The sequence below is a fragment of the Melozone crissalis genome, unplaced genomic scaffold (assembly GCF_028551555.1).
Source record: "Melozone crissalis strain CALT ecotype California unplaced genomic scaffold, PUWL_Pcris_2 ptg000068l_1, whole genome shotgun sequence".
Classification (NCBI taxonomy): domain Eukaryota; kingdom Metazoa; phylum Chordata; class Aves; order Passeriformes; family Passerellidae; genus Melozone; species Melozone crissalis.
This window is the reverse complement of record NW_026535846.1, coordinates 2,129,954-2,144,247: the sequence shown is the minus strand read 5'-3', so window position 1 is coordinate 2,144,247 and position 14,294 is coordinate 2,129,954. Positions and strand designations below refer to the sequence as shown.

The 14,294-nt window shown below is 51.2% G+C and overlaps 2 protein-coding genes across 2 annotated transcripts; one reads left to right on the top strand and one right to left on the bottom strand.

The window, feature by feature from the left end:
* The first annotated feature begins 910 nt into the window (after positions 1-910).
* On the top strand, positions 911-1,843 carry LOC128945798 (olfactory receptor 14A16-like). Its single transcript, XM_054289662.1, has one exon. The coding sequence runs from the start codon at positions 911-913 to the stop codon at positions 1,841-1,843; it is 933 nt and encodes a 310-aa protein (XP_054145637.1).
* Positions 1,844-13,213: 11,370 nt separating this feature from the next.
* LOC128945852 (olfactory receptor 14J1-like) lies at positions 13,214-13,810 on the bottom strand. Its single transcript, XM_054289745.1, has one exon. The coding sequence runs from the start codon at positions 13,784-13,786 to the stop codon at positions 13,214-13,216; it is 573 nt and encodes a 190-aa protein (XP_054145720.1). The 5' UTR covers positions 13,787-13,810.
* Between the last annotated feature and the right edge of the window lie 484 nt (positions 13,811-14,294).

Sequence of the window (14,294 nt, the reverse complement as noted above, 5' to 3'; positions counted from 1 at the left end):
GGCAGCTCCCCATGGACGCTGCAGGGGAGAAGTTGGAGGTGGAAGGAGCCACCCACATCAGGGCAGATTCCTCCTGCTGTGGAGATGGTGCTGCATGGCCAGGGCTGCTCTCAGCTTTCTCCTAAAGGGAAGGGAAAGGGGCTGTCAGCTTTGGCTGTGTCACTGAGACTCCTGCACTGTCAGCCTGGGCATCAGCAGATCTCCCTCCGAAAGTGCCTCCTCAGCCTCCTCTCCCTACAGACAGCAGCAGCAGCACCTTGGCTTGCAGCATCTCTGTTTTTCTGCCCTGCCCTTAAGGCCCTGGTGCCAGGGAGATGCCCCTGGGCAGTGCCCTGTGCTGGGAGGGGTCTGCAGGGCAGAGCTGAGCCCCCAGGGCTGGGCTGGGCTCTGGCAGCACTGGTAGGGAGAAGGCTTGGATAGAGAGAAACAGCTCCCAGTAGGCACAACTCCAGGCAGCAGAGAGCCAGATCAAATCTTGCTGTTCCTCTCTGTCCAGCAGCATAGTGGAAGGTGGAAAAATTTAGAGATGCTGAATTTTAAACTACAGCCTACAAAAAGTCCACTTTTTTTTTTAAAGCATGTTTAAAGTATGATTGCCCTGAACTAGAGGGAGATGAAATGAGCAAAGGGCACCTCTGTAGTTCCAGAAGGTCTGACTGCTCTGGGGTACAGGCAGTCTGGTTTTCCCTCTGGCATCCCTTTGTTCAGGCTGAGAGCAATGCTGAAGCAGCAACTCAAAAGGGACAGAAACCTGGAACCGAAAAATAAAGAAATTTAGCAAATTTCCTTCAAAACAAGATCAATGGTTTTGAGGGGATTCCTAATAAAATAGCATAAGAGTGACTCAAGGAAATCTATCCCAACCTGTCAACACCTTCTTTCAACAATCCACCATGGCCAGAGTGAAGCAATGTCCAACACCAGCTCCATCAGGCACTTCCTCCTGCTGGCATTGGCAGACACGTGGCAGCTGCAGCTCCTGCACTTCTGCCTCTTGCTGGCCATCTCCCTGGCTGCCCTACTGGGCAATGGCCTCATCATCGGCGCCGTAGCCTGCAGCCACCACCTGCACACACCCATGTTCTTCTTCCTGCTCAACCTGGCCCTCAGTGACCTGGGCTCCATCTGCACCACTGTCCCCAAAGCCATGCACAATTCCCTCTGGGACACCAGGGACATCTCCTACAATGGATGTGCTACACAGGTGTTTTTCTTGATGTTGTTTATCTCAGCAGAGTGTTTCATCCTGACCATCATGTGCTACGATCGCTACGTGTCCATCTGCAAACCCCTGCACTACGGGACCCTCCTGGGCAGCAGAGCTTGTGCCCACATGGCAGCAGCTGCCTGGGCCAGTGCCTTTCTCTATTCACTGCTGCACACAGCCAATACGTTTTCCCTGCCCCTGTGCCACGGCAATGCCCTGGGCCAGTTCTTCTGTGAAATCCCACAGATCCTTAAACTCTCCTGCTCCAAATCCTACCTCAGGGAACTTGGGCTTCTTGCTGCTAGTGCCTGTTTAGCATTTGGTTGTTTTGTGTTCATTGTTTTCTCCTATGTGCAGATCTTCAGGGCTGTGCTGAGGATCCCCTCTGAGCAGGGACGGCACAAAGCCTTTTCCACCTGCCTCCCTCACCTGGCTGTGGTCTCTTTGTTTCTCAGCACTGGCTTTTTTGCCCACCTGAAGCCCCCCTCCATCTCCTCCCCATCCCTGGATCTGACCCTGTCAGTTCTGTACTCAGTAGTTCCTCCAGCCCTGAACCCACTCATCTACAGCCTGAGGAACACGGAGCTCAAGGCTGCAGTGTGGACACTGATGACTGGACACTTTCAGAAACATTAAACTACTTGCCAATTTTTTCAAGTCATTGCAATATTACAAGGCAGTAATTCCTTTTTTCCTTTTTTTTTTTTTTTTGGGCTGTTGGTGTTTTTTACCTTTGTTTTAGTCTATTAATCTTGTTCACAAAATAGAACCATTGTTTGTGCCATTTCTTGTTTCTTGTCTCTTGCTGTGGCCCCAGATTGTGTCAATGAGGAGCTCTACTCTCAGTGGCTTTCAATAAACTTATGCATCGCCCAGCAGAGTTTTCACCAGAGAGCCCCTTTTTTTCCCTTCTCTGGAACTGCAGCAGCAATGTCTGTGTGCAGAGCTGGGGCAGATCAGGACTGGTCTTGCTGGCCACACCATTCTTGATCCAGGCCAGGAGCCATTGGCCTTCTTGGCTACCTGAGCACACTGCTGGCTCATGTCCAGTCTGCTGTCCATCACTCCCTGCAGGTCCCTTTCTGCCTGGCTGCTGTCCAGCCACTCTGTCCCCAGCCTGTAGCACTGCAGGGGTTGTTGTAGCCAAAGTGCAGGACCCAGCATTTGGTCTTGTTCAACCTCACCTTGTTGGATTTGGGCCCTGGATCCAGCCTGTCCAGGACCCTGTACAGAGCCCTCCTATCCTCCAGCAGATCCACACACACACCCAGCTTGGTGTCATCTGCAAATTTGCTGATGCTGGACTCAATCTCCTCATGCAGATCATCAATGCAGATATTGAAATCCACGCTGGCTGGCTCTGATCCCTGGGCCATCCTGTGGGTGCCCTGTGATGGCACTCAAGATGATCTGTTCCATAACCTTGCCGGGCATCCAGGTCAGGCTAACAGGCCTGGAGTTCCCCAGATCCTCCTTCCAGCCCTTCTTGGGGATGGGCTCACATTGGCACGTCCAGTGCTCTGGGACCTCCCTGCTGAGCCAGCACTGATGGTAAATGATGGAGAGCAGCTTGGGGAGCTCATCCATCAGCTCCCTCATCCCCCTGGGATGGATCCCATCTGCTCCCAGAGACACCTGTGAGCATCTGAGTGGCTCAGCAGGTCCCCAGCTGCTTCCTCCTGGATTACAGGGGGCTGTTCTGCTCCCTGTGCCCATCCACCAGCTCAGGAGAACACTTGTCCTGAGGACAATTTGACTTATTCTCAAAAACAGAGGCAAAGAAGGTGTTAAGTACCTCAGCCATTCCCTCATATTTGGTAACCATATCTCCCCTAATATTGAATGCAGATTGTCCTTGTACCTCTTTTTGCCATCAATGTATTTATAGAAACATTTCTGTTATCCTTCACAGAAGTGGCCTGGTTAAGCCTTCAGCTTTCACCTCTCTAATTTTCTTTCTGCATGACCTAACAACATCCTTAAACATTTCCTGAGTTACCTGCCTCTCTGTCCAAAGGTGATGCACCTTCTTTTTTGCCCCAAGTTCCTGCAAAAGGCCCATCACACACAGAATGTCACCTATTGGCTAAAGTACGCATCAGAGCAGGAAAATACAAGAGTCTATAAATTAAAAGAGGGAAAGCAAGCTAGTAAAGTAAAAGAAGAAGAAGAGGCTGGGAAGGCTAACAAAAACTGGGACCCCCTGACCTACCTCTTCCTACCCTTGCAGTACCTCAAATCCTTCCTCCAATTCCTCTTGCTGTGGACCCAATTCCTCCTCCTCTCCCAGCTCTCATTCCTTTACTACCTCCTAACCCAGTTATACCTCCACCACCTTCCCCTCCACCCTCTCCTTACTCTCTTTACCCTTCACTACTGCCCCCTTACCTCTACCATCTCATGCACCCCTTATTCACCAGCAAGTTCCTGCTCTGCCTCCCCCAGCACAAATGAGAATCCAAACAACATCTCAGAATCTCATGCCAAAGAGTGAAGTTACCCAGTCAGCCTCCACAGCTGATGTTGTAACACCCGGTCCAAAGAGACTAAAGTGGAAAAATTGTTCCCCCTCAGAGAAGTTCCCATGGGCAGGGTGGCCAGTGAGATTGGATATGCAAACACTCGCTGGACTGAATCCGAAGTTAGAAACTTTAGGAAAGAATTGTGAAATTTAGTGGAAGACCCAGTAGGAATAGCAAATCAAATTGATCCATTTTTAGCCCTAAAATTTATACATGGGAAGAATTAAACTCCATCTTTAACATCCTATTTTCCCAAAAGAGACTCGATTAATAAGAACTGCAGGAATGAAAATTTAGGAGGGAGAAAACCAGCCCGGGCCCCCAGGTGACCAAAAAATGCCTTCAGTGGAGCCTGACTGGGACCCTACTCAAGAAGAGGTGAGAAGGAATATGAGAGATTACAGGTTCCTGATGACCAGAGGGATAAAAGAATCAGTCCCTAGAGGGAGTAATACCAGGTTAGCGTTTGACAGCAGCCAGGAAAAAGATGAGACCCGAGCACCATGACTTGATAAGGCTAGAGCAAAACTTCCAGATTTACTCTAATGTTGACCCAGACAGCCCAGATGGCCAATCTTGGGTTCCCTGCAGTCAGGGATGACGCCGAGAATCCTTTTTTCCCAGCCTGGTGTTTTGAAGAAGGAGTCTGAATTCTTCGGCTCAGGTTTCCAAGGTTGTTTATTATTTTATCTCCTAACATTTTTTCTCTGGCCTGCCAGAGGTCAGACAGAGGCACACTCCCATCCCTGGGCTGGTGTCTACGTTTTATACTATGAACTATGTGTACTTTATTTATCATTATTTTCCAGTACCTGAAGACACACAGCAGGGGACATTCAATCAAAACAAATGCACCTTTTATTGAGTGCCCACAGCAAATGCGACAGAAGGACTAGAAAGGAGATAAAGGACAGAGAGAGAGAGAAAGGAGGGTTGGGTGGGGGGAATAGCTGCCAACAGAGATATGAAATCCTTGTGGTTGGGCCAATAGATCCGTCTGGTCACATTGGGGAGAATCTCAAAGTCTTTGATTAACTCAGGGGTCTTTTATAATCTACCGCCGGGAGGGGAGCAGGACGGCACATGGAGGGAACAGTGGAGAATAAATCCATTGGGAACAGGCACAGACAGTCCAGTTCTGAACGGCACAAACCGGTGCCAGCAGTGAGTGGGGCCCGTTGTTTCAGGACTGGTTCCTATGGGAAACCTCCTGCTTCCTATGGCAGACATCCCGCTCCAGTCAGGCCAGCACCCCTGGGTTAGAATTTGAAGGGTCTCAGTCTCAGTCCTTGGGGAGGGCTTCAATCTCCGTCCTTGACGGCAGCTGTGAGGCAGATGAGGGATCTTTGGACAGTCTCTTACAGAATGACATCCCAAAGCATTAAAAATTTATGCATTTTCCTGTAAAAACAAGTAATGAATTAATAAATGATAATTATTTACTCTAATTTACTTGTAATACTGTTATTCTATATTTGTATTACCAAATTTTAATATTTACTTTTTAAAATCTATGCATTTTTAGCAAGCAAAAAATTTATTGGTCATTGGTTCTAAGTAACACAGCTCCCTTCATTAATTTATTGACCAGTGTGGCTATTGATTTCTCCTCCTTTATGCTAATTAGTCCTATTTTAAATCCTTTTGTCATCATTTTTATCATTATCACAGAAAGGGTAAAAGGGGCCACTTTGGGGTTCATGGAGACATTTCTGGGGCACATTTGGGGCAGTTTTGGGTCTGGGGAGGGAATTCAGAGACAACTTAAGGGTCTGGAGGACACTTGGGGGAGCCGCGTGGGCACTTGGAGGGGCACTCAGGGATTCCGAGGGACAGTTCGGGGTCCAGGGCAACACTTGGGGGTCCAGGAGGACCCTTGGAGGTCAGGGAGGGGAATTTGGGGCCCTTCGGGGTCCGGGCGGGGCCTTGGGGGGCTCGAACGGGGCTCTCTGAGGCGTGGTGGATGACGGGAATTGTAGGCGAGATTTTATTACGGTTAAACAGGGCGGTGGAGCATCATGGGAGTTCGAGGCACAGCTGCAATGGCTCTCGGTGAGGCGCGGGGCATGACGGGAGACGAAGTCCCTGCTGGACTAGCGCCGGACGTTCGCCGCGGAGCATGATGGGAGCTGAAGTCCCGGAAGTGGCTCTTACACAATGTTTGGGGGTCCGGGAAGGCTCTTGAGGGACGCTTTTCCGTCTGAGCTGCGACTTAAAGCCTTCGGGGGGAACGTAAACGGTTTGGGAGCCCTTGGGAGGAGGTCTGGGAGCTCTAACCGGGCTCTTTAGGGTGCGGGTCACGGGAGGAGTTTTAGGCGCGGGACTGTGTTCTGAGGGGCTCTGGGGCCGCAGGGGATGAGAGGAGATGAATTCCCAGAAGTGGCTGTACAGGGCATCTTTGGGGTTGGGAGCACTCAGAGGATCCGGGGACGCTTTTGGGGGGTCCCAAATGGGCGCCGAGGGGGTACTGAGGGATCCTGGAGGGTCTGGGGGACACTTAAGGGACAAAGAAGGTGGCGGATCCCGGGGTTCTATGGAGCGCGAGGCATGGCGGGTGTTATAGTCCCGGCTCCAATAGGGCTCAGTTAAGCCACAGGGCATGACGGGAGTTGTAGGCAAAAAAAGTTTCCCACTCTAGGCACCGCCCCCGTATCCCTGATCTCCGGCGCTGATTGGCTGCGGGCGGTGATGGGCGGGAGCCTAGAGAAATGGGATGTGGTGGAGGCAGAAACAGCCCATTCAAACTCCTACAGTCCCGCCAGGTTCGTTCACAGTACAGAGCAGTACAACCCCAGTACAGCCCAGTTCATCCCAAGTAGAACCCAGTTCAACCCTGGTGCCCCTTCAGTCCCTCCCAGTAGAGCCCAGTCCATTCCAATACACCTGAGTTCATTCCGAGTCCTTTCCATTCCCCTCCCCCCATTGTCATCCACAGGATGCCCCAGTGTCTCCCGGTCTTCTCTGCAATGTCCCCAGTGTTACCCAGGTTCTCCCAGTACTCCTCAGCGTCACTCCCAGTATGTCCCAGTGTCTCCCACAGCGTTCCCAGTGTTCCCCATATGTCCCAGTCCTCCCCAGTGTTTCCAAGGACAGTTTAATTTCTCATGGGGCCGTGGCAGCCAAACCCACCAGTGGGGTCAGTGCAGTGCCCATGGCCACAGCCCCTTGCAGTGGCCCAGTGCAGCTTGGGCTGATGATCCACCCTCACAGCTGGCCCAGGACAGCTCTGCAGTGCCTTTGGTGGCACCTGGGGCTGGCACACACCTGAGCACTGTGTTTGCAGTGGGGAAACTCAGGAGTTTCAGATTGCTTCAAAAAACCCAAAAAATGAAAACCCCTCTTAGGCTGGGTGCAGCCAGCTCTGCAAGCACAGCAGGTCCCAGGGCAGTGAGGACAGACAGGATGGGGCTGGGCAATGTGGAGCAAGGTTGTCCACACTGGGTCAGAGCTCCAGGCACAGCTTCTGTGAGCAGGCCAGAGCTGCTGAGGAGAGATCCTGGGTCAATATCAATCACAGAATGCTGCAATCACCTCTGGTCCAAAAAAAAAAAAAAATTTAAAAATACAGTAAAATACAATAAAAATAAAAAAAAATAAAAAAAAAAAATAAAATAAAATAAAATAAAATAAAATAAAATAAAATAAAATATATAATTTAAAATATGAAAGTGTATTTCTTACAAGTCTCTAACACAGGACTAGGAACTAGGAAAGCTTTAATGACCCTCTCAGGGTTTTGGTGTTGTTTACATTGAACTGAGTCCCTGGGAGTGTCTTCAAAAAACTTCTCAAGAACTCAAAGTTAAAATTAAACACTGAAGTTTCTGTGTTGAAGTTTAATGGGTCCCATTTGAGAGACATGACTGAGAAAGTGTCCCCAGGTTTCAGTCAGAGCAGAACACTGGAGGCAGTGAGAACAGCTGGGGACAAACAAGGCCAAGATGTCTCTGGTACTGAGCAAAGCTGGATGTGGTTCAGGAATGCAAAGGGCCAAGGCCTGAGCCCCAGCCCCTGGCCAGGCAGATCCTGTCCCTCCCTCCTTGCTCAGGGCTCTTCCCGGGATGGGCACTGGCATGTGGGGATGTGTAATGGCAAGGGCAGGAGCATGGGGCGGCCCCTGCCAGGCTGCTGAGCAGGGACAAGGAGGCAATGAGGCTCCAGCCCTGCAAGGGTCACTTGTCTCCTGCTCCTGCCTCAGGCCCAGGCCCAGCAGCCATGGCCAAAGTGCTGCCCAAGGTGGCTCTGTCAGGGCTGTCTTGCAGCTGCTGCCCATCCCTGTGCCCTGTGCAGCCCAGGCTGTCCCACGGTGTCCCTGCCCTGCGCCTCTGTCCCTGCAGGCTGTCGGCATCCCCCGGCTGCCCCACCTGGCTGGGCCCTTCCTTTGCTGACAGCTCTGCCTCCTGCCTGCCTCTGCCTGCCCACACAAAGCCTGGGGCTGATACCAAAAGGCTTCATTCCATTTTTACCCTGCCTGGGAACTTCCAGCACAGCAACAAGTCATGAAGGGGCTGCTTCCCCAGCAAGGATGGTTGGAAGAGAAGAAGAAGACATCTGGCTCAAGGGTGCAGGGATAGAGAAAACAAGGAGTGAATCTGGGAACTTGGGGTGGGTTTTATGGAAATGGATAAATTGTAATTCACATTTAGTGACTGTATGTAAGTAACGCACTGGTACAATTCTATGTCCATGTAAGGTTAGCAGTTATCCCATGTTGGACCTCAGGCCTGAATAAATGATACAGTCTGAAATAGCAAATTAGTGTTAAGGAGCCTTATTCTGATATTTTGGACATTTGGTGACAGCAGAGGCTCACAGAACCAAGGACTCAGCTGTGACACCGTGGAACCCCATGGAACAAAGGGTCCATTGTGATGTTGTGGAACCCTATGGAACCAAAAGTCCATTGTATCAGAGCAAGGCCTCATGGAACCAAGGAGAGCATTGCTGACAGTGTGGAAGCTCATGGAGCCATGGGGTCATTGTGACAGTGTGGGGCTGCATGGAACCAATGGTCCATTGGGACAGTGCAGAACATTCTGGAATCAAGGGAATCATGTTATGCTATGGAACTTCATGGAACAAAGGATCCATTGTGACACTGCTGTGCTCAGACCATTGCTGACAGTGTGGAAGCTCCTGGAAACAAAAGTCCATTGTGACACAGCAAGGCCTCCTGGAAAAATGGAGACCATTATGACACTTTGAGGCCTAAAATTGGAATCAAAGGAGCCTCATCATGGAATCAAAAGAGCATTGTGACACAGCAAAGCCTCATGGAACCAAGGGCACAATAGTGACACTGTGGGGCTCCAAGGGACCAAGGGGGGATTCTTCAACTGCAGAACCAAGGAGAATATTTTGACACTCTGGGGCATCATGGAACCACAGGTCCATTGTGACAGCATGGCTGCATGAAACCATGGAGGCCATTTTCACACTTTAAGGCCTTGTGAAACCAAAGGGCTGTTGTGGCACTTTGTGTCTCCATGGAACCAAGGAGTCCATTGTGACACTATGAGGCCCTGTTGGGCCAAAGGGCCATTGTGGCACTGTGTGGCACCACGGAACCAAGGGACCATTGCGACACTACAGGGCCCCATGGAACTAAGGATTCTTGAAACAATGTGGGACTCATGGAACCAAAGGTCCATTGTGACATTGCCGGGCCTCATGGAATTAAGGGGGGGCAGTTGTGATGCTGTGGGGCCCCATGGAAGCAAGGGACCAGTGTTACACAGCTGGGCCTCATGGAACCATGGGAGACCATTGTGACACATGGGGCCTCATGGAAACAAAGGAGCATTGTGACACAGCAAGGCCTCATTGAATCAAGGGGAGACAATAGTGACACTGTGGGGCTCCATGGGACAAAGGGGCCATTCTGACACCGACTCATGGAGCCACAGGTCCATTGTGACACAGCAAGGCCTTGTGGAACCATGGAGACCATTGAGACATCATGGAAACTCATGGAACCAAGGGTCCATTGTTACAGTGCAGAACCAAGGAGACCATTGTTGACAGTGCAGAACCTCAATGGACCAAGATTCTGTTGGTATGCAGTGGAACCAAGGAACCACTGGGACACAGCAGGGCCACATGGAACCAAGGGTCCATGGAGATACTGCAGATCCAAGGAGACCATGGTGATGCTGTGGAACCTTGAGGAACCAAGGGGCCGTTGTGACACTGTGGGGGCCCGTGGAACCAAATATTCATGGTGACACAGCGGGGCTGCTTGTGACCAATTGTCCATTGTGGTACTACAGATCCAAGAGACCAGGGTGACACTCTGGCAGTTGATGGAACCAAGGGGCTGTTGTGACACACCAAAGGCCTTGTGGAACCAAGGAGAGCATTGTGGCAGTGCAGAACCAAGGAGATCATTTTGACAGTACAGAACCCAATAGAACCAAGGGTCCATTGTTCTGCAGCAGGGCCTCATGGAGCCAAGGGGCCATTGTGAAACTGTGGGGCATAAGGGAGCCAAGGACACCACCGATACTGAAACAAACTGGATAGAAATTTCTGAACAGAGTTTGGAGTATTTGAAAGCAGGTATTCTTTATTACAGTATGGTCGTCCCTTGGGCCATCCTCCCTCCATTGGAGTGCATTAAGCATTGAATGAACAGAGTTTTTATCACACACACTGATTATGTATCCATCAGCTATCTCCGCTTCCTTTGAGTTTATTTTACATAGTTGCACCCCTTATCACAAATCCTTTCATGGTTCTTTGGGTTTTGTCTTCAACATCCAGTGTCCTTTTTAGGCGGCTGTTCCTTGAACCCTCCTTTTGAGTAAGAGCAATATTATTGTTTTGCATAACTTCTGCTTTGTCAACTTTGCAGAGCTGAGCTGGCATCCTGCTTGCATTTGTGTGACTTCTGTTTGCTAGAGGTACATCCTCAATCAGTTTCTCCAAGGCTGTCCTGTTCTGTTCTGCTGTCCTTGACAAGAGTAAATGTTGTTCTGTTCTCCTGTCCTTGTCTCAGTGCTCGCCCCACATGAGGTGTCTGCAACCCCCCCAACCTATGGGTCTGGGGTGGGCAAGTGTTCCTGGGGAACAGGGATGGGACAGCTGGGCTGGACTGACCCAAGGGATGTTCCATTCCATGTCACACCATGATCAGCAATCAACTGAGAGAAGCGGGGGGCACAAGCGGGGTAGGGGATTATTTTCTTTTTAAGACATTTTTCTTTCAAAACAGCACCTACACATACAGAATCCTCTCCTGCCATAATGTGATTAAAGATTTTCTGCTGATTAGAGACTTCCGGTGGATTTTCTTTTCTTCTGTTTGTGGCCTTTGCTTTTTGTGGTTGGTTTGTTTGTTGTGTGTGGGGTTTTTGTGTTGCTGTGGGTAGATCTTGCTTTGTTTTTTTAATTGGGTTTGGGGTCTTTTTTTTCATTGGGTTTGGGTTTTTCCCTATTGAACTGTCTTTCTTCTGATGCATAAATTTTCTCTGCCCCTTCTTGGGGCTTGCTTGGCACCTGATGGCAAGACAAATTTACCCAACTCGGTCGCCTTGCCCAATTACGTTTTGCAGTCACCATGAACTAGATGAGTTCAGTCACAGACTCCCTGCAATTTGGCAGCATCCACAAATGAATTGAAAGTACATTTCATGGCACTGTAGAGACAATAGAAATATTCCACAGTGGTGGCCAAGGGCTGGTCACTGAGGGATGTTACCAGAGCGTGGCTGCCAAGAAGACTCTGTACCATGGATGACATCTGACCCTCATTGTTCAGCCAAATTCCCACCCAGCCCATGTTCCACTCCTTCAGCCCAGCTCTCTCCAGTCTGGCTCTGAGGAGACCACAGCAGAGCCTGTCCCAGGCCTGACTGAACTCTGGGCACACAACATCCCCTTCTTACATCCCCTTCTTTTCCCTCCCACGTGGGTTCTGCAGTCCCTGCCCCATCCTGCCAGTGCCTGGAATGGTTGCAGGAGGATTTGCCACATCCCCTTCCCTGCTGAGCCTGAGCAGGCTGTGACTCTCCCAGTCCCCCTCCCTGCTCTGTTTACAGACTGGTTCCATGTCTGCCCTTCCCAAGTGCCCAGGACCCTCTGGGATGGCTCTGGCCTTTCCAAGGGGTTTGAGAGAGGTCCCACAGTGACACTGCCCAGCCTTCTCAACAGCCCTGACACCAAAGGCCTTTTCCACATCCCTCAGTGCCAACTCAGTGCCCAGAACACAGCACAGCCCTGTCCAGGTCCTCGGGCTGGTTCAGAAGGGAGGCAGCTCTGATTTCTCCCCACAGACCCTCACTCTATCCAATGTCTCTCCTTATCCAATGTCTCTCTGTGCAGTCCATGGCTGCCCTGAGCATTTTTCCCTGGAGCCTCCCTGCCTGGGATATTTCTCTCCATGCAGTCCTAACCACAACCCAGCAAACAATCCAGGTGTTTTCCCAGAGGATGATACTTTCAGAGTGAAGTGGCCTCAAGGCCCTGTTTGTGCCACTGGAATTGTGCCACCCCTGGGTGCTGCTGATGGTGTTTGTACTCACTGGGGTTCATCTCCCCACAAACACACGATGTACTGCTGAGATCTCCTCAGTACAGAGCAAACATGGCCTGCTGGCCTGGTCACTTGGTGTCCCTCCGTGCAGGGACAAACAACCTCCTGCAGGTGGGGAGAGGCCAGTGCTGGCAGTGATGGTTGCAGGGGCTGGTGTGGGACAATGCCCTGGGGCACCTTCCCAGGCTGTCCCAGAACAAAGACACAGCCCAGGCCCTGCTCTGCTGCTGCCTCAGGTCCATGCCAGGAGCTCTGGCTGTGCCAGGACACTGCTGTGAGCCCCCCTTGCACACTCTCCCACTGCCCCAGGCACTGGGCTCTGCTGTGCCAGGGCATTCCTGGAGCACATTTCTGACAGCAGCTCTGGAGGGGAGCAAAGCCTCCCTGCCCTGCCCTGAGGAGATGCCCTTTGCTGCTGGAGCTGCTGTGCTGGAGCCCAGCTGTGTCCCAGCAGTGCCCATGGCCTGGCCCTGCCTGTGGCCACAGCAGGGACACGCAGCAGGACAGTGACCAAGCTGCCAGAGCACTCTGGCCTTACAGCCACAGCAGGGCTGGGAAGGACAGGGTGCAGTTGGGCATAGCAGCTCTGAAAGGACCAATCCCTGCTGCTCCCTGGCCGTGCTGCTCTGCTTGGACTCTTTTCCCCTTCTCCTCTCTAACTTCATGATGGTCTCACAGAGCTGGGATCCCAGATAAAACAGGCACTTCAAGGTAGTTTATTTTCTTCAAATGTAGCAATAGCACAAACCCTGGTTTACAGAGCTTGTGGGTCAAATTCAAGAGGTGGACACTGAATTTGATGGAGGTGATTAAAAATTTTTATTGAGGATAATTTTGTGAGAGAAACCCCCATCGAATACTACCAAAGACCTGGGCAGGCCTGTTGGACCTGTCACGAGTTCCATTCCAAAAACTATGCAGAAGGAAACTGGCAATTGGTTACTTCAGAAATCATCCAGTCATCATTTTCCTCAGGGCATCCTTGAGCTCCTGGTTCCTCAGGCTGTAGATGAGGGAGTTCAGGGCTGGGGGCACTACAGAGTACAGAACTGAAACTGCCAGATCAAGGGATGGGGAGGAGATGGAGGGGGGCTTCAGGTAGGCAAAGGCTGCAGTGCTGACAAAGAGGGAGACCACGGCCAGGTGAGGGAGACAGGTGGAAAAGGCTTTGTGCTGTCCCTGCTCAGAGGGGATCCTCAGCACAGCCCTGAAGATCTGCACATAGGAGAAAACAATGAACACAAAACAACCAAATGCTAAACAGGCACCAACCACAATGAGCCCAAGTTCCCTGAGTTTGGAGTGTGAGCAGGAGAGCTTGAGGATCTGTGGGATTTCACAGAAGAACTGGCCCAGGGCATTGCCATGGCACAGGGGCAAGGAAAATGTATTGGCCGTGAGCAGCAGGGCATTGAGAAAGGCACTGGCCCAGGCAGCTGCTGCCATGTGGGCACAAGCTCTGCTGCCCAGGAGGGTCCCGTAGTGCAGGGGTTTGCAGATGGACACGTAGCGGTCATAGCACATGATGGTCAGGAGAGAAAGCTCTGTTCCAATGAAGAAGAGAAACAGAAACACCTGAGCAGCACATCCTGTGTAGGAGATGTTCCTGGTGTCCCAGAGGGAATTGTGCATGGCTTTGGGGACAATGGTGCAGCATGGGCGTGTGCAGGTGGTGGCTGCAGGCTACGGCGCTGATGATGAGGCCGTTGCCCAGCAGGGCAGCCAGGGAGATGGCCAGCAAGAGGCAGAAGTGCAGGAGCTGCAGTTGCCACGTGTCTGCCAATGCCAGCAGGAGGAATTGCCTGATGGAGCTGCTGTTGGACATTTGATTTCTCTGGCCATTGGGAGCTGTTCATGGAGAAAAGTCAGTGACTGGTTAGGAGAAACTTCTTCCAGCAAAATCAAAGCCTTTTCCCACAGACCCTTCTCCTGTAACACTCTGACACCCTTTTCAATTTCCAGCAGATTTTCCTTCAGCTCCAAGTGTGGAGCTCTGGCTAGTGCTGCCTGACTGGGACTTCAGGTTCATGGC